This window comes from Hyla sarda, chromosome 1 (assembly GCF_029499605.1).
Source record: "Hyla sarda isolate aHylSar1 chromosome 1, aHylSar1.hap1, whole genome shotgun sequence".
Classification (NCBI taxonomy): Eukaryota; Metazoa; Chordata; class Amphibia; order Anura; family Hylidae; genus Hyla; species Hyla sarda.
Genome location: NC_079189.1, coordinates 18,689,176 through 18,711,468, shown reverse-complemented (window position 1 = coordinate 18,711,468; position 22,293 = coordinate 18,689,176). Strand labels below are relative to the sequence as shown.

The 22,293-nt window shown below is 40.6% G+C and overlaps 1 protein-coding gene across 1 annotated transcript in view; it reads right to left on the bottom strand.

Annotated features, from left to right (window-relative positions):
• The window catches only part of ATP6V1B1 (ATPase H+ transporting V1 subunit B1), a gene marked incomplete at its 3' end in the record, with an annotated part of 125,234 nt that extends 103,200 nt beyond the window's left edge, over positions 1–22,034 (bottom strand). Inside the window, 1 exon segment of the mRNA XM_056552912.1 lies at positions 21,857–22,034. Coding sequence (XP_056408887.1) covers positions 21,857–21,965 — 109 coding nt within the window.
• Positions 22,035–22,293: the final 259 nt, after the last annotated feature.

Sequence of the window (22,293 nt, the reverse complement as noted above, 5' to 3'; positions counted from 1 at the left end):
CCCCATTAGGTAGAGGTCCTTCATAGAAAGATAATTCTCCTCCATTAGGTCGTTGTCTCCAATAAGAAGATAAATCCTCCCCACCTCCGAGTAGGTAGAAGCCCTGTGTGGCCGTACAGTATATGAGCAGGGAGTCCCAATAGGACTGGAGTCCCTGCTCTTGAACCTACATTCTGTAACATGCTCAGCTATGGGCATAGCCCTCTTCAGATTGTACCTACAGGAGCAGGGACACCAGCCCCCTGAGCTAACCGGCAACGATTTACTTTCACTTTAGATGCGGCTTTCAATTTTGAACGCCGCGTCTAAAGGGTTAATAGGGTGCGGCACCGCAATCAGTGCCGTGCGCTATTAGCCACAGGTCCCGGGCGTTGATAGGTGCCAGCCTGACCCGCTATGATGCTGTAGCCTTGTGTTATAGAACAGGAGTGGACTCAGGACGTACAGATACGCCCTGAGTCCTCAAGGGGATACACAAATGTTTTTGGGGCTGTGATGTGGCATCCAGATACAGGTGCCGTGTGTTTCTATGCATGGGCCCAGCAATACCTTTAGGGCCCGTCTACTACTAATACCGTACATTGGCAGCGACTATTAGTAGCTGTGTCTAGCTTGTACGTCAAGCGTACGGAGAGCAGGTAACTGTGCGCACATCCCAACACATCCAGTAAACAGGTCAGCACATGGTGACGATTGCACAACTCTGCGATGCCCAAATAGATGCAGAAGCGCAGGCCAAGTCATCCGCCGCTCCGCTCTCACTCCAGCTGGAGATTCTTTCCTGGGGAAGAGACAAAAGCCAGGCTGGGGACTTGCTGCCAATTCACGGAGCTGCCAAGCTAAGAAAATGAGCCAAGTGGGAGTGGGAGACGCGTCAAAGGCAGCAATTCGGGAAGGTGCCAGAAAGCAATGACTTTGATGTACGAGGGACCGCTCCTCTGTGGACAGATGCCAGGCAGCCAGCTAGTGCAGTGCATTATGGGTACTGTCAGATCTCTGGCACACTAAGATGGCCAGGCCTTAGAGGAGAGGAGTAATACACTCAGATATTGTGCTTTATACATTCACAGTATTGGCTACCATGCTTATATACTCTGTGCTGCTGGAGGACCTTGTTCCTTCATCTGCTGGTATAAGACATTTTACAAGAATCCCCTCAAAGTGCCTTGGCACCACCATGTTGGGATGTCAAGATGGCTATAGCCATCCCAGTGAGTTTTAAAAGCAGGCTCAGACCGGTCCACCAAATGACTTTGATTTAAAGTGTAACTCTCATTAAAAAATGTTTTTGCTATTGCACTCCTTATGGTAAATAAAGAAAATATTTCTAATATACTTTGATTAAAAAAAAATGAAGTTTTCTATGTTTTATTTGTGCTTAAAAAAGCTCAAGAGCACATTTTCCCCCATCTCATACACAGACTTTGGACCGAAGCCCAAACATAAAGTGCAGCCTGTAGTGCTGAGGGGGGGTGTGTCCAGCCTCATCCAATCATAGCTCCTCTCACACTTAACTGCCATATGCGGTTAGTTGGACACCCCCCCCCCCCCCCCCACCTCAGCACTCCAGGCTGCACTTTCTTTGTTCGGACTTCGATCCAAAGTCTGTGTATGAGTTGGGGGAAAATGTGCTCTTGAGCTTTTTTAAGCACAAATAAAACATAGAAAACTTCATTTTTTTTAAACAAAGTATATTAGAAATATTTTTTATTTACCACAAGGAGTGCAGTAAAAATTTGTTTTAATGAGAGTGACCATTTAACCTAAGCCCCTCACACCACTATCCCCCTCTTCATGTACCCTAGTGGTGGTGTTGGTGGTGGGATGGCTGGACCATCTCCTGTCTATGCTATTAGTTAACCAGATACTGTAGAAGAATAGCTTACTGAGATGTTATCTGCCCAGATCCCTAGATGAGCATCACTGTCAGCTGTATCTCCATCCTCAGGACGCAGACACGGTTAAATAGGAAGCCATAAGCTGCACCAATCACTTTCCTGTCAGTGGATCATTGCAGGCAGGTGTCATAGCATCCATTGGTGGCCCCAGCATGCACCAGGTCCCATCTCTGTGTTTTGTATGCTGCAGGCCTAGACTGGCCTGTAGGCTCCAAGAAGCAAGGTCGTTGTACCTGTCTGCAAGGAGCATGTAGGCTTCTTCTTTCCATTCACTTTGGGAGGTGAGGTCTCCGAACCAGACACATTCTGAATTTGGCTCTTCTGGAGTTACTCTCAGGAGTTGGGTAACTTGGGTGGGTGTGGCTTGTGACACCAGTATCTGAGTGACCAATTGTGGCACATGGACCTCCCCTCAGGACCCAGGCACAGCAGCGACCATCTGTCTTTTTCTACTTACTGCAACCCTCTCCATCGACTGGGAGAGGTTCACAAACCAGCCCCCACCCAAGCAAAGGGACTCCCATTGGTCAGGTCATATTTGAGAGTAACCTTGTCTCAGCAGTGTTCCACCTCAGCCAGTGACTGCCATTAAAGAGGTGGAACACTGCTTAGACAATTCAGTTTCGGAAGTAGCAACCTAATCCATCAGGGAGGACTGCAAGACTTCACCGGGGGATTCCTGAGGGAGCGAGGTAGGTAAGTATCTGTTTTTAATTATTGCAACCCCATTGATCCTATGACAAAAAATGAATAAAGAACCTAAACCAAAACATGCAGATACTCCCCTCTCCCCAGGGCTCAAGTCCTGCAGGAATACATGGGAATGGCGTTCCTGCACTTTTGCCACAGCAGGAACCCTGTTCCCATTAACAGGAGTCCTGCAGGACCAGCCCTTAAGTGGAAATCTTGAGTGAGGTCCCACACTTTTTTTCCCTAGGACTTAACCCCTGCCTCTCCCCATTCCTTCAGCTTGGGAGCTACTCGGAGTAAAGAAGGGTACAAGAGTGCAGGAATAGGGAGAGATGAGTATATAATAAAGAATGAGCGGCTCCTGCACAAAATCTTCTCTTTTATTTGTGAGTCTTTTGGACATTCTGGAAAAGTTGGCAGGTATGAAGAAGATGAGTAGATGTCTATCCATAAACACTCTGTGCTGCTGTTAGCCTTTTGATAATGGATTCTTTACAGGTTGTTTTGCCAGTGATAACAATAGGGGCTCGGGACAGGCCGGGGTCATTGTTTTCTGGCAGGATGATGGGTATTTACAGATCACATGGTGTCATCCTGTATTCTCAGGAATATTGATCCTCCGGTATCAGGCCGGCCATTATGTGCCCCGCGCTCTCACCAAAGACAACTTGTGTTTTTCTCAGAAATGAACGTTTTCTTAGACATGATATTAAATAAACAAACATTAAAGTGAAATTCGAAAATGTCTTTCTTTTGCACCTTTTAAAGGATTAAGTAGCAGATGTCATCGGTGCAAGTTTCAGGGTGTACTCTTTATTTATCCTTAGATCCCCATAAATACAGTTTGTTACCAGCTCCTAGGACCAAACGTGTCCCTTCCAGTAATACAGGGTGGTTGTGAGCTCCGTGAGTCCAGGATGCTGCCGCCTTCACTGCCTCCAATATATTGTATATTGCACTGGCTTCAGCATACTTTTACTTGACTCACCAATAAAAGCAACTTGTGTAGTCCTTTCATTGTCAGTGTGGTATTGTCTCAGCAGCTTCCCGGGTCCTCCCTCTCTCCTGACAGGAAATTGTGTAGTCCTCTGTCAGTGTTGTCTCTAGCTCCCTGGCTTCTCCCTCTCTCCTAACAGGAAGTTGTACAGTCCTGCTTGATCATTTGGACATTACACCACATGGATCACTTCATCACGAGTACAATACACTGCATGGATCACTAGATTACTAGTACAATACACTGCATGGATCACTAGATCACTAGTACAATACACTGCATGGATCACTAGATCACTAGTACAATACACTGCATGGATCACTTCATCACGAGTACAATACACTGCATGGATCACTAGTACAATACACTACATGGATCACTAGATTACTAGTACAATACACTGCATGGATCACTAGATCACTAGTACAATACACTGCATGGATCACTAGATCACTAGTACAATACACTGCATGGATCACTTCATCACGAGTACAATACACTGCATGGATCACTAGATTACTAGTACAATACACTGCATGGATCACTAGATCACTAGTACAATACACTGCATGGATCACTAGATCACTAGTACAATACACTGCATGGATCACTTCATCACAAGTACAATACACTGCATGGATCACTAGATTACTAGTACAATACACTGCATGGATCACTAGATCACTAGTACATTACACTGCATGGATCATTAGATTACTAGTACAATACACTGCATGGATCACTAGATTACTAGTACAATACACTGCATGGATCACTAGATCACTAGTACAATACACTGCATGGATCACTAGATCACTAGTACAATACACTGCATGGATCACATCATCACGAGTACAATACACTGCATGGATCACTAGATCACTAGTACAATACACTGCATGGATCACTTCATCACAAGTACAATACACTGCATGGATCACTAGATTACTAGTACAATACACTGCATGGATCACTAGATCACTAGTACATTACACTGCATGGATCATTAGATTACTAGTACAATACACTGCATGGATCACTAGATTACTAGTACAATACACTGCATGGATCACTAGATCACTAGTACATTACACTGCATGGATCATTAGATTACTAGTACAATACACTGCATGGATCACTAGATTACTAGTACAATACACTGCATGGATCACTAGATCACTAGTACAATACACTGCATGGATCACTAGATCACTAGTACAATACACTGCATGGATCACATCATCACGAGTACAATACACTGCATGGATCACTAGATTACTAGTACAATACACTGCATGGATTACTAAATTACTAGTACAATACACTGCATGGATCACTAGATTACTAGTACAATACACTGCATGGATCACTAGATTACTAGTACAATACACTGCATGGATCACTAGATCACTAGTACAATACACTGCATGGATCACTTCATCACGAGTACAATACACTGACTGGATCACTAGATTACTAGTACAATACACTGCATGGATCAATGGATCACTAGTACAATACACTGCATGGATCACTAGATCACTAGTACAATACACTGCATGGATCACTTCATCACGAGTACAATACACTGCATGGATCACTAGTACAATACACTGCATGGATCACTAGATTACTAGTACAATACACTGCATGGATCACTAGATCACTAGTACAATACACTGCATGGATCACTAGATCACTAGTACAATACACTGCATGGATCACTTCATCACGAGTACAATACACTGCATGGATCACTAGATTACTAGTACAATACACAGCATGGATCACTAGATCACTAGTACAATACACTGCATGGATCACTAGATCACTAGTACAATACACTGCATGGATCACTTCATCACGAGTACAATACACTGCATGGATCACTAGATTACTAGTACAATACACTGCATGGATCACTAGATCACTAGTACAATACACTGCATGGATCACTAGATCACTAGTACAATACACTGCATGGATCACTTCATCACGAGTACAATACACTGCATGGATCACTAGTACAATACACTGCATGGATCACTAGATTACTAGTACAATACACTGCATGGATCACTAGATCACTAGTACAATACACTGCATGGATCACTAGATCACTAGTACAATACACTGCATGGATCACTTCATCACGAGTACAATACACTGCATGGATCACTAGATTACTAGTACAATACACTGCATGGGTCACTAGATCACTAGTACAATACACTGCATGGATCACTAGATCACTAGTACAATACACTGCATGGATCACTTCATCATGAGTACAATACACTGCATGGATCACTAGATTACTAGTACAATACACTGCATGGATCACTAGATCACTAGTACAATACACTGCATGGATCATTAGATTACTAGTACAATACACTGCATGGATCACTAGATTACTAGTACAATACACTGCATGGATCACTAGATCACTAGTACAATACACTGCATGGATCACTAGATCACTAGTACAATACACTGCATGGATCACATCATCACGAGTACAATACACTGCATGGATCACTAGATCACTAGTACAATACACCACATGGATCACTTCATCATGAGTACAATACACTGCATGGATCACTAGATTACTAGTACAATACACTGCATGGATCACTAAATTACTAGTACAATACACTGCATGGATCACTAGATTACTAGTACAATACACTGCATGGATCACTAGATTACTAGTACAATACACTGCATGGATCACTAGATCACTAGTACAATACACTGCATGGATCACTTCATCACGAGTACAATACACTGCATGGATCACTAGATTACTAGTACAATACACTGCATGGATCAATAGATCACTAGTACAATACACTGCATGGATCACTAGATCACTAGTACAATACACTGCATGGATCACTTCATCACGAGTACAATACACTGCATGGATCACTAGTACAATACACTGCATGGATCACTAGATTACTAGTACAATACACTGCATGGATCACTAGATCACTAGTACAATACACTGCATGGATCACTAGATCACTAGTACAATACACTGCATGGATCACTTCATCACGAGTACAATACACTGCATGGATCACTAGATTACTAGTACAATACACTGCATGGATCACTAGATCACTAGTACAATACACTGCATGGATCACTAGATCACTAGTACAATACACTGCATGGATCACTTCATCACGAGTACAATACACTGCATGGATCACTAGATTACTAGTACAATACACTGCATGGATCACTAGATCACTAGTACAATACACTGCATGGATCATTAGATTACTAGTACAATACACTGCATGGATCACTAGATTACTAGTACAATACACTGCATGGATCACTAGATTACTAGTACAATACACTGCATGGATCACTAGATCACTAGTACAATACACTGCATGGATCACTAGATCACTAGTACAATACACTGCATGGATCACTAAATTACTAGTACAATACACTGCATGGATCACTAGATTACTAGTACAATACACTGCATGGATCTCTAGATTACTAGTATAATACACTGCATGGATCACTAAATAACCAGTATGATACACTGCATGTATCACTAGATTACTAGTACAATACACTGCATGGATCACTAGATTACTAGTACAATACACTGCATGGATCACTAGATCACTAGTACAATACACTGCATGGATCACTTCATCACAAGTACAATACACTGCATGGATCACTAGATTACTAGTACAATACACTGCATGGATCACTAGATGACCAGTACGATACACTGCATGGATCACTAGATCACTAGTACAATATACTACATGGATCGCGAGATCACTAGTACAATATACTTTATGGATCACTAGATCATTAGTACAATACACTTTATGGATCACTAGATCACTAGTACAATACACTGAATGGATCACTAGATCACTAGTACAATACACCACATGGATCGATAGATCACTAGTATAATACACTGCATGGATCACTAGATCACTAGTACAATACACTTTATGGATCACTAGATCACTAGTACAATACACTGCATGGGTCACTAGATCACTAGTACAATACACTGCATGGATCACTAATACAATACACTGCATGGATCACTAGATCACTGGTACTATACACTGCATGGATCACTAGTACAATACACTGCATGGATCACTAGATCACTATTACAATACACTGCATGGATCACTAGATCACTAGTACAATACACTGCATGGATCACTTCCTCACGAGTACAATACACTACATGGATCACTAGATCACTAGTACAATACACTTTACGGATCACTAGATCACTAGTATAATACACTGCATGGTCACTTCATCACAAGTACAAAACACTGCATGGATCACTAGATCACTAGTAAAATACACTGCATGGATCACTTCTTCATCAGTACAATACACTGCAATACACTAGATAACTAGTACAATACACTGCATGGATCACTAGATCACAAGAACAATACACTGCATGGATCACTTCATCATGAGTACAATAAACTGCATGGATCACTAGATCACTAGTACAATACACTGCATGGATCACAAGATCACTAATACAATACACTGCATGGATCCCTACATTACTAGTACAATACACTGCATGGTCACTTCATCACGAGTACAATACACTGCATGGATCATTAGATCACTAGTACAATACACTGCATGGATCACTAGATCAATAGTATAAAACACTGCATGGATCACTAGATCATTAGTACAATACACTGCATGGATCACTAGATCACGAGTACAATACACTGCATGGATCACTAGATCACGAGTACAATACACTGCATGGATCACTAGATCACTAGTACAATACACTGTATGATAATCAGATCACTAGTATAATACACTGCATGGATCACTAGATCATTAGTACAATACACTGCATAAATCAGTAGATCACTAGTACAATACACTGCATGGATCACTAGATCACTAGTACAATACACAACATGGTCCCTTTATCACGAGTACCATACACTGCATGGATCACTAGATCACTAGTACAATACACTGCATGGATCACTAGATTACTAGTACAATACACTGCATGGATCATTGGATCACTAGTACAATACACTGCATGGATCACTAGATTACTAGTAAAATACACTGCATGAATCACTAGATCACTAGTACAATACACTGCATGGATCACTTCATCACTAGTACAATACACTGCATGGATCACTAGATCACTAGTACAATACACTGCATGGATCACTAGATCACTAGTATAATACACTGCATGGATCACTAGATAACCAGTATGATACACTACATGGATCACTAGATTACTAGTACAATACACTGCATGGATCATTGGATCACTAGTACAATACACTGCATGGATCACTTCATCACGAGTACAATACACTTCATGGATCACTAGATCACGTGTACAATACACTGCATGGATCACTAGATCACTAGTACAATACACTGCATGGATCACTTCATCACGAGTACAATACACTGCATGGATCACTAGTACAATACACTGCATGAATAATTAGATCACTAGTATAATACACTGCATGGATCACTAGATCACTAGTACAATACACTGCATGGATCACTAGATCACTAGTACAATACACTGCATGGATCACTAGTACAATACACTGCATGGATCACTTCATCACGAGTACAATACACTGCATGGATCACTAGATCACTAGTACAATACACTGCATGGATCACTAGATTACTAGTACAATACACTGCATTGATCACTAGATTACTAGTACAATACACTGCATGGATCACTAGATTACTAGTACAATACACTTCATGGATCACTAGATCATGAGTACAATACACTGCATGGATCACTAGTACAATACACTGCATGAATAATTAGATCACTAGTATAATACACTGCATGGATCACTAGATCACTAGTACAATACACTGCATGGATCACTAGATCACTAGTACAATACACTGCATGGATCACTAAATAACCAGTATGATACACTGCATGTATCACTAGATTACTAGTACAATACACTGCATGGATCACTAGATTACTAGTACAATACACTGCATGGATCACTAGATCACTATTACAATACACTGCATGGATCACTAGATCACTAGTACAATACACTGCATGGATCACTTCCTCACGAGTACAATACACTACATGGATCACTAGATCACTAGTACAATACACTTTACGGATCACTAGATCACTAGTATAATACACTGCATGGTCACTTCATCACAAGTACAAAACACTGCATGGATCACTAGATCACTAGTACAATACACTGCATGGATCACTTCTTCATCAGTACAATACACTGCAATACACTAGATAACTAGTACAATACACTGCATGGATCACTAGATCACAAGAACAATACACTGCATGGATCACTTCATCATGAGTACAATAAACTGCATGGATCACTAGATCACTAGTACAATACACTGCATGGATCACAAGATCACTAATACAATACACTGCATGGATCCCTACATTACTAGTACAATACACTGCATGGTCACTTCATCACGAGTACAATACACTGCATGGATCATTAGATCACTAGTACAATACACTGCATGGATCACTAGATCAATAGTATAAAACACTGCATGGATCACTAGATCATTAGTACAATACACTGCATGGATCACTAGATCACGAGTACAATACACTGCATGGATCACTAGATCACGAGTACAATACACTGCATGGATCACTAGATCACTAGTACAATACACTGTATGATAATCAGATCACTAGTATAATACACTGCATGGATCACTAGATCATTAGTACAATACACTGCATAAATCAGTAGATCACTAGTACAATACACTGCATGGATCACTAGATCACTAGTACAATACACAACATGGTCCCTTTATCACGAGTACCATACACTGCATGGATCACTAGATCACTAGTACAATACACTGCATGGATCACTAGATTACTAGTACAATACACTGCATGGATCATTGGATCACTAGTACAATACACTGCATGGATCACTAGATTACTAGTAAAATACACTGCATGAATCACTAGATCACTAGTACAATACACTGCATGGATCACTTCATCACTAGTACAATACACTGCATGGATCACTAGATCACTAGTACAATACACTGCATGGATCACTAGATCACTAGTATAATACACTGCATGGATCACTAGATAACCAGTATGATACACTACATGGATCACTAGATTACTAGTACAATACACTGCATGGATCATTGGATCACTAGTACAATACACTGCATGGATCACTTCATCACGAGTACAATACACTTCATGGATCACTAGATCACGTGTACAATACACTGCATGGATCACTAGATCACTAGTACAATACACTGCATGGATCACTTCATCACGAGTACAATACACTGCATGGATCACTAGTACAATACACTGCATGAATAATTAGATCACTAGTATAATACACTGCATGGATCACTAGATCACTAGTACAATACACTGCATGGATCACTAGATCACTAGTACAATACACTGCATGGATCACTAGTACAATACACTGCATGGATCACTTCATCACGAGTACAATACACTGCATGGATCACTAGATCACTAGTACAATACACTGCATGGATCACTAGATTACTAGTACAATACACTGCATTGATCACTAGATTACTAGTACAATACACTGCATGGATCACTAGATTACTAGTACAATACACTTCATGGATCACTAGATCATGAGTACAATACACTGCATGGATCACTAGTACAATACACTGCATGAATAATTAGATCACTAGTATAATACACTGCATGGATCACTAGATCACTAGTACAATACACTGCATGGATCACTAGATCACTAGTACAATACACTGCATGGATCACTAAATAACCAGTATGATACACTGCATGTATCACTAGATTACTAGTACAATACACTGCATGGATCACTAGATTACTAGTACAATACACTGCATGGATCACTAGATCACTAGTACAATACACTGCATGGATCACTTCATCACAAGTATGATACACTGCATGGATCACTAGATCACTAATACAATACACTGCATGGATCACTAGTACAATCTACTGCGCCTTGAGTGCTTATACATCACCTTCATTGGTTCTATAGGCCGGGGGGGGCGGGGGGTCTTCACGAGGTCTCCAGCTGCCATCTTTACCACACAGCACCCATGCTGTGGGGGTTTGAAATCTGTTGACTGCTTAGAGGGTTAAACTGTTTCCAACCTCTACTCTACCACTACCACAGCGGGCACCCACCATGTATAAGGCTAGAGCTGCTCCATACTCCCTTCCCAAGATTATCAAGTAATAGTACGGAAAAAGGTCAGGAAGGGGATTAAATAAAGATCAGTCTGCCATTTGTGAAGGACTCACATACAATGCCCTATGATGAAACGACAAATAGATGATCGCTCTCTACCATGGTCTATGACTTGTTCTGTAGGTGACATATAGATGATCACTGTCCACCATGGTCTATGACTTGTTCTGTAGGTGACATATAGATGATCACTCTCTACCATGGTCTATGACTTGTTCTGTAGGTGACATATAGATGATCACTCTCTACCATGGTCTATGACTTGTTCTGTAGGTGACATATAGATGATCACTGTCTACCATGGTCTATAACTTGTTCTGTAGGTGACGTATAGATGATCACTCTCTACCATGGTCTATGGCTTGTTCTGTAGGTGACGTATAGATGATCACTGTCTACCATGGTCTATGACTTGTTCTGTAGGTGACATATAGATGATCACTGTCTACCATGGTCTATGACTTGTTCTGTAGGTGACATATAGATGATCACTCTCTACCATGGACTATGACTTGTTCTGTAGGTGACATATAGATGATCGCTCTCTACCATGGTCTATGACTTGTTCTGTAGGTGACATATAGATGACCACTGTCTATCATGGTCTATGGCTTGTTCTGTAGGTGACATATGGATGATCGCTCTCTACCATGGTCTATGACTTGTTCTGTAGGTGACATACAGATGATCACTGTCCACCCTGGTCTATGACTTGTTCTGTAGGTGACCATAGATGATCACTCTCTACCATGGTCTATGGCTTTTTCTGTAGGTTACATATAGATGATCACTCTCTACCATGGTCTATGGCTTGTTCTGTAGGTGACATATAGATGATCACTGTCTACCATGGTCTATGACTTGTTCTGTAGGTGACATACAGATAATCACTGTCCACCATGGTCTATGACTTGTTCTGTAGGTGACATATAGATGATCACTGTCTACCATGGTCTATGGCTTGTTCTGTAGGTGACATATAGATGATCACTGTCTACCCTCGTCTATGACTTGTTCTGTAGGTGACCATAGATGATCATTCTCTACCATGGTCTATGGCTTTTTCTGTAGGTTACATATAGATGATCACTCTCTACCATGGTCTATGACTTGTTCTGTAGGTGACAAACAGATGATCACTGTCCACCATGGTCTATGACTTGTTCTGTAGGTGACATATAGATGATCACTGTCTACCCTGGTCTATGACTTGTTCTGTAGGTGACCATAGATGATCACTCCCTACCATGGTCTATGACTTGTTCTGTAGGTGACATATAGATGATCACTCTCTACCATGGTCTATGACTTGTTCTGTAGGTGACATATAGATGATCACTGTCCACCGTGGTCTATGGTTTGTTCTGTAGGGGACATATAGATGATCACTGTCTACCATGGTCTATGACTTGTTCTGTAGGTGACATATAGATGATCACTGTCCACCATGGTCTATGGGTTGTTCTGTAGGGGGCATATAAATGATCACTGTCCACCATGGTCTATGACTTGTTCTGTAGGGGACATATAGATCATCACTGTCTACCATGGTCTATGACTTGTTCTGTAGGTGACATAGAGATGATCACTGTCCACCATGGTCTATGGTTTGTTCTGTAAGGGACATATAGATGATCACTGTCTACCATGGTCTATGACTTGTTCTGTAGGTGACCATAGATGATCACTCTCTACCATGGTCTATGGCTTGTTCTGGAGGTGACATATAGATGATCACTGTCTACCATGGTCTATGGCTTGTTCTGTAGGTGACATATGGATGATCACTGTCTACCCTGGTCTATGACTTGTTCTGTAGGTGACCATAGATGATCACTCTCTACCATGGTCTATGACTTGTTCTGTAGGTGACATACAGATGATCACTGTCCACCATGGTCTATGACTTGTTCTGTAGGGGACATATAGATGATCACTGTCCACCATGGTCTATGACTTGTTCTGTAGGTGACCATAGATGATCACTCTCTACCATGGTCTATGACTTGTTCTGTAGGTGACATATAGATGATCACTCTCTACCATGGTCTATGACTTGTTCTGTAGGTGACATATAGATGATCACTCTCTACCATGGTCTATGACTTGTTCTGTAGGCGACATATAGATGATCACTGTCCACCGTGGTCTATGGTTTGTTCTGTAGGGGACATATAGATGATCACTGTCTACCATGGTCTATGACTTGTTCTGTAGGTGACATATAGATGATCACTGTCCACCATGGTCTATGGGTTGTTCTGTAGGTGACATATAGATGATCACTGTCCACCATGGTCTATGGCTTGTTCTGTAGGGGACATATAGATGATCACTGTCCACCATGGTCTATGACTTGTTCTGTAGGGGACATATAGATGATCACTGTCCACCATGGTCTATGGCTTGTTCTGTAGGTGACATAGAGATGATCACTGTCTACCATGGTCTATGACTTGTTCTGTAGGTGACATATAGATGATCACTGTCTACCATGGTCTATGACTTGTTCTGTAGGTGACATATAGATGATCACTCTCTACCATGGTCTATGGCTTGTTCTGTAGGTGACATATAGATGATCACTGTCTACCATGGTCTATGGCTTGTTCTGTAGGTGACATATAGATGATCACTGTCCACCATGGTCTATGACTTGTTCTGTAGGTGACATATAGATGATCACTGTCTACCATGGTCTATGACTTGTTCTGTAGGGGACATATAGATGATCACTGTCCACCATGGTCTATGACTTGTTCTGTAGGTGACATAGAGATGATCACTGTCTACCATGGTCTATGACTTGTTCTGTAGGTAACATATAGATGATCACTGTCCACCATGGTCTATGACTTGTTCTGTAGGTGACATATAGATGATCACTGTCCACCATGGTCTATGACTTGTTCTGTAGGTGACATATAGATGATCACTGTCCACCATGGTCTATGGCTTTCAATAATAGGATGAACACCTGTTCTATGGCATGAACAACTTTTCCAAAGATATCATTCTACCATGGTTAGAATCTGTCATGGAAAGATGCCAATAGTTATCAGAAAATGTGCTATGTTGGCCTTTTCTGCCCTCCAGGATCTGCAGTGTGTATGGCCGCAGTCATGAAGACCCATCTAAAGTTGAGCGGTGTCACAGAGAAGACTTCGGGTTGATGAGGCAGAGAGCTGAGGCGCAGTAATGAGCTGCTAATCATTTTCACACCGTCAGGCATGGTATGTGATAGAGGAGAAGCCATGAGCCGCGGGACCCCCAACTCCTATAGGAATTATGTCACATGGAATCAGGTCTGCTTGAGATCATCCAGGAAACAACCAACACAGCTGCAGAAAGCAGCCCCGGAATCCCCACATTCCTTACTAGAAAGACTCAAACCTCTCAAGAATGGACAGAAGGAATCTGAGCCGACCCAAAGGCCACCGAGAATCTATCTATCTCATATCTATCTATCTCATATCTATCTCTATATATCTATCTCTATATATCTATCTCATATCTATCTATCTCATATCTATCTCTATATATCTATCTCATATCTATCTATCTCATATCTATCTCTATATATCTATCTCATATCTATCTATCTCATATCTATCTATCTCATATCTATCTCATATCTATCTCTATATATCTATCTCATATCTATCTATCTCATATCTATCTATCTATGTCATATCTATCTATATATCCATCTATCTCATATCTATCTATCTATCCATCTCATATCTATCTATCTATTATCTCATATCTATCTATCTATTTATCTCATATCTATCTATCTCATATATATCTATCTATCTCATATCTATCTATCTATATGGCTATCTCATATCTATCTATCTCGTATCTATCTATTTATCTCATATCTATCTATCTCATATCTATCTATCTCATATCTATCTATCTATCTATCTATCACATATTTATCTATCTCATATCTATCTATCTATCTCTTATCTATCTATCTATCTCATATCTATCTCATATCTATCTATCTCTTATCTATCTATCTATCTCATATCTATCTCATCTATCTATCTCATATCTATCTATCTATCTCATATTTATCTATCTATCTCATATCTATCTATCCATCTATCTATCTATTTATCTCATATCTATCTATCTATCTCATATCTATCTATCTCATATCTATCTCATATCTATCTATCTATCTATCTATCTCATATCTATCTATCTCATATCTATCTATCTATCTCATATCTATCTATCTATCTATCTATTTATCTCATATCCATCTATCTATCTATTTATCTTATATCTATCTATCTCATATCTATCTATCTATCACATATCTATCTATCTCATATCTATCTATCTATCTATCTATCTATCTCATATCTATCTATCTCATATCTATCTATCTATCTCTTATCTATCTATCTATCTCATATCTATCTCATATCTATCTATCTATCTATCTATCTATCTATCTATCTATCTCATATCTATCTATCTATCTATCTCATATCTATCTCATATCTATCTATCTATCTCATATCTATCTATCTATCTATCTCATATCTATCTATCTATCTATTTATCTCATATCTATACATCTCATATCTATCTATCTCATATCTATCTATCTATCTCATATCTATCTATCTATCTATTTATCTCATATCTATCTATCTATCTATCTGTTTACCTATCTCATATCTATACATCTCATATATATCTATCTCATATCTATCTATCTCATACAGTCATGGCCGTAAATGTTGGCTTCCCTGAATTTTTTCTAGAAAATGGAGTATTTCTCACAGAAAAGGATTGCAGTAAGAAAATTGGACATAATGTCACCAAACTCCAAAAATGGGCTGGACAAAATTATTGGCACCCGTTCAAAATTGTGGAAAAATAAGATTAATCTTCTCCCATACTTTACTTTTTTTTTTACCTAGAGAGCATTAGTTCTATCATCCATCAGATTGAATCTGTCACTTTCCAAACCTCCCATATTGATTTTCTTTTAACACCTAATTTCAAAAAATATCCCCTAATTACCTCTTATTCGTATCTGGAATTTTCAATCCCCCGCCTTCAAGGGGGGGGGGGGGGGGGTCAAATATTGTAGCTTAATTCTCACCTGTTTCCGTCCCCAAATTAGCTCATTTAGCTTTTTTCCCAAAAGACCAAAAAAAACTTTCCTTGATCCATATAGGTGATACTCTTAGGAGGGGAAGAACCATCTTAATTCAAGTAATTCTATCTGCCATGTTTAAACGCAACTTTATCCAGATATTACCGTATTTTTCGCCGTATAAGACGCACTTTTTCTTCCCCAAAACTGGGGGGGGGAAAAAGTCGATGCGTCTTATACGGCGAATACACCCCTATCGCGGCGGTCCCTGCGGCCATCAACGGCCGGGACCCGCGGCTAATACAGGACATCACCGATCGCGGTGATGCCCTGTATTAACCCTTCAGACGCGGCGATCAAAGCTGACTGCCGCGTCTGAAGGGAAAGTGACACTAACCCGGCTGTTCAGCGATTTCACCGCGGCGTCCCGAACAGCCCGACTGAATAGCCGGGTTAGTGCTTACAGGACCCCGGGAGGGACCTTACCTGCCTCCTCGGTGTCTTCTCCGTTCAGGGATCCCCTGTATGGCCGGCGCTCTCCTTCCTCGTCATCACGTCGTCGCGTACGTGCGTCGGCGTGCGTAATGATGTGATGGCGGCGACGGAGAGCGAGGATACCCGGCCGGCAGCAGAGACGTTCCGGAGCGACGGGGACACAGCGACAGCGATGGAGCGACATCCAGGGCAGCGGTGACGGGTCCGGAGCGGCGGGGACACGTGAGTATTACCTCCTATGCAGTGGTCTTCAATCTGCAGACCGCCCGATGTTGCAAAACTACAACTCCCAGCATGCCCGGACAGCCAACGGCTGTCCGGGCATGCTGGGAGTTGTAGTTTTGCAACATCTGGAGGTCCGCAGGTTGAAGACCACTATTGGGTTCAAAATCTTTATTTTTTTTAGATTTTGCACCTATAAATTGGGTGCGTCTTATACGCCGGTGCGTCCTATAGGGCGAAAAATACGGTAATTTTAATTTTTTCCAACACAGGATATAGATGAAGTTCATTAAATTCCTCAACCTTTTTTGAGATTTTTAGACCTAAATATTCCATATACCGTAATCTGTTGTTTTTAATATTTTTATATTTCCTATGGGGGAGTTAATTTCCTCGTCCAATGGTAACAACCCTGATTTTTGTCATTTTATTTTAAACCCTGAAGTTTCCCCGAACTCTTCCACCATTTGCACTACTCCCGGGACTTTTTGGATTGGGTTCCTAACAAACATAATCACATCATCTGCATAGAGCAGAATCTTTCCCTTATCCCCCTGAGAACCAAACCCACTAAACACCTCAGCTTCACGTATATCAATAGCTAATGGTTCCATAAACAATGCGAACAGTATCGGTGGAAAAATAAGATTTAGTGGGTTTCAAGCATGTGATGCGCCTTTAAACTCCCCTGGGGCAAGTAACAGGTGTGGGCAATATAAAAATCACACCTGAAAGCAGATAAAAAGGAGAGAAGTTCACTTAGTCTTTGCATTGTGTGTCTGTGTGTGCTACACTAAGCATGGACAACAGAAAGAGGAGAAGAGAACTGTCTGAGGACTTGAGAACCCCAAATTGTGGAAAAATATCAACAATCTCAAGGTTACAAGTCCATCTCCAGAGATCTAGATTTGCCTTTGTCCACAGTGCGCAACATTATCAAGAAGTTTGCCCTGGGCGTAGACGGAAACTAAAAATTGATGAAAGGTGTCAAGGCAGGATAGTCGGGATGGTGGATAAGCAGCCCCAAACAAGTTCCAAAGATATTCAAGCTTTGTCCTGCAGGCTCAGGGAGCATCAGTGTCAGTGCGAACTATCCATTGACATTTAAATGAAATGAAACGCTATGGCAGGAGACCCAGGAGGACCCCACTATGGAGGAGACCCAGGAGGACCCCACTATGGAGGAGACCCAGGAGGACCCCACTATGGCAGGAGACCCAGGAGGACCCCACTATGGAGGAAACCCAGGAGGACCCCACTATGGCAGGAGACCCAGCAGGACCCCACTATGGAGGAGACCCAGGAGGACCCCGCTATGGAGGAGACCCAGGAGGACCCCACTATGGAGGAGACCCAGGAGGACCCCACTGCTGACACAGAGACACAAAAAAGCAAGACTATGTTTTGCCAAAATGAACTTGAGTAACCAAAATCCTTCTGGGAAAACGTCTTGTGGACAGATGAGACCAAGATAGAGCTTTTTGGTAAAGCCCATCATTCTACTGTTTACCGAAAACAGAATGAGGCCTACAAAGAAAAGAACACAGTACCTACAGTGACATATGGGGGAGGTCAATGATGTTTTGGGTTGTTTTGCTGCCTCTGGCACTGGGGGCCTTGAATGTGTACAAGACATCATGAAATCTGAGGATTACCAATGTATTTTGGGTCGCACTGTACAGCCCAGTGTCAGAAAGCTGGGTTTGCATACAAGATCTTGGGTCTTCCAGCAGGACAATGACCCCAAACATACGTCAAAAAGCCCCCAGAAATGGATGACAACAAAGTGCTGGAGAGTTCTGAAGTGGCAGCAATGAGTCCAGATCTAAATCCCATTGATCACCTGTGGAGAGATCTTAAAATTGATGTTGGGAAAAGGCGGAATGGAATCAGGACCCCTCACCAACAGCACCCGAATGTCATTTTTTCCTATTGGAGTGCTTCTTCTTCTTTGCTTTTTTGGGATATCTATCTATCTCATATCTATCTATCTCATATCTATCTATCTATCTATCTCATATCTATCTATCTATCTCATATCTATCTTATTTCTATCTCATATCTATCTATACATCTATTATCTATCTATCTCATTTCTATCTACCTATCTCATATCTATCTATCTCATATCTATCTCATATCTATCTATCTATCTATCTCATATCTATCTCATATCTATCTATCTATCTCATATCTATCTATATATCTATTATCTATTTATCTCATTTCTATCTATCTATCTATCTCATATCTATCTATCTCATATCTATCTATCTATCTATTCTCTATCTATCTATATCATATCTATTTATCTCATATCTATCTATGTCATATCTATTTATCTATCTTTCTCATATATATATATATATCTATTGGATTGCTTCTTCTTCTTTGCTTTTTTGGGATATCTATCAATCTATCTCATATCTATCTATTATCTATCTATCTATCTCATATCTATCTATTATCTATTTATCTATCTATCTCATATCTATCTATCTATCTATCTATCTCATATCTATCTATTATCTATCTTTTATCTATCCCATATCTATCTCATATCTATTATCTATCTATCTCATATCTATCTCATATCTATGTATTTATCTATCTATCCTCATATCTATCTATCTATCTATTATCTATGTCATATCTATCTTATATCTATCTATCTCATATCTATCTATCTATCTCATATCTATTTATCTATCTCATATCTATCTATCTCATATCCATATCTATCTATCTATCTATCTATCTATCTGTCTTTTTCATATCTATCTATCTATCTATCTATCTCATATCTATCTATCTCATATCTATTTATCTATCTATCTATCTATCTCATATCTATCTATCTCTCTCATATCTATCTATCTATCTATCTATCTCATATCTATATCTCTATCTCATATCTATCTATCTATCTATCTATCTATTTAAATTGCAATAGAAACTTGAGAAAGCCAGCGTGAGGCTGGAGAAACGTAGTCTCTATCACATCATGGAATAAACTCACTTTCCTTTTTGATACAAGCTGTGGTGTGCTGCCTGCATTTTTTCTATCTATATATCTATCTATCTCATATCTATCTATCTATCTATCTCATATCTATCTCTCTCATATCTATCTATCTCATATCTATCTATCTCATATCTATCTATCTATCTATCTCATATCTGTCTCATATCTATCTCATATCTATCTATCTCATATCTATCTATCTCTTATCTATCTATCTATCTATCTCATATCTATCTATCTCATATCTATCTATCTCATATCTATCTATCTATCTCATATCTATCTATCTATCTCATATCTATCTATCTCATATCTATCTATCTATCTATCTATCTATCTCATATCTATCTATCTATCTATCTCATATCTATCTCATATCTATCTATCTATCTATCTATCTATCTCATATCTATCTATCTATCTCATATCTATCTATCTCATATCTATCTATCTATCTATCTATCTATCTCATATCTATCTATCTATCTATCTATCTCATATCTATCTATCTATCTATCTATTATCTATCTATCTATCTATCTATCTATCTATTATCTATGTGTCCTGGTAAGGGTCACCACCTGTGATGCCTATTTTCCCCGGCACACAGGACGGGCCCTATAGACAGGACGGTAATTGTGCGGCTGCTCTAATGAAGCAGAGCTGAGCAGCGCACTAGGCGTCCAGGCTAATGACCAGATGGTGTGAGGCTACAGAGGCTTCAATGCTTCACCCCTCTAATGAATGACAAGCTTCACTGCCAACTCCCATCCCAACCTTTTGGGGGAGCCGCTGACCTCACAGGAGGGTCTGTGACCAACAACAGCACAGATGGTCCGAAATCCACCCCACAAAAAGGGACAAAAATCCCATAGAAATCAGTGCGGAATCCACAACTATTTACTAACAACATAGAGCCAAAAAAAGTATGTGCCCCCCTGGACCCACCCAAACCGCTTTAGTTAACCTGCCTGATATATTAGAGCTTGCTGGGACTTGCAGTTCTGCAACATCAATAATTCCATAGGTACTTACAGAGTCTGGGGTTGGATATGTAATCCCGGGTGACAGCCAGGGCATGTTCCTTGGCGCCTGCCATCTTGGCGTGTTGGTCATTGACTCTGATCTCCACTTTGGTGGCCATGTTGGTGCAGTAAGTGCGGAGCTGTGTGCGCTGTGTGTTATATACGGGTGGCTGCGAGCTCCTGTGTGTTGTATACGGGTGGCTGCGAGCTCCTGTGTGTTGTGTATACACCTCATCCAGGGGATAGTCACCTGCTACATCCAGACCCGTTCCGGATTTACCTGCCCATAACATTCTTGTGTACTATAAACGGTCACACGTCGCTGCCCACAATGGCTTCACATGAACGCCTGGCTCCTTACAGCAGTGTTTCCCAACCAGAGTGCCTCCAGCTGTTGCGAAACTGCAACTCTCAGCATGCCCGGACAGCCGAAGGCTGTCCGGGCAT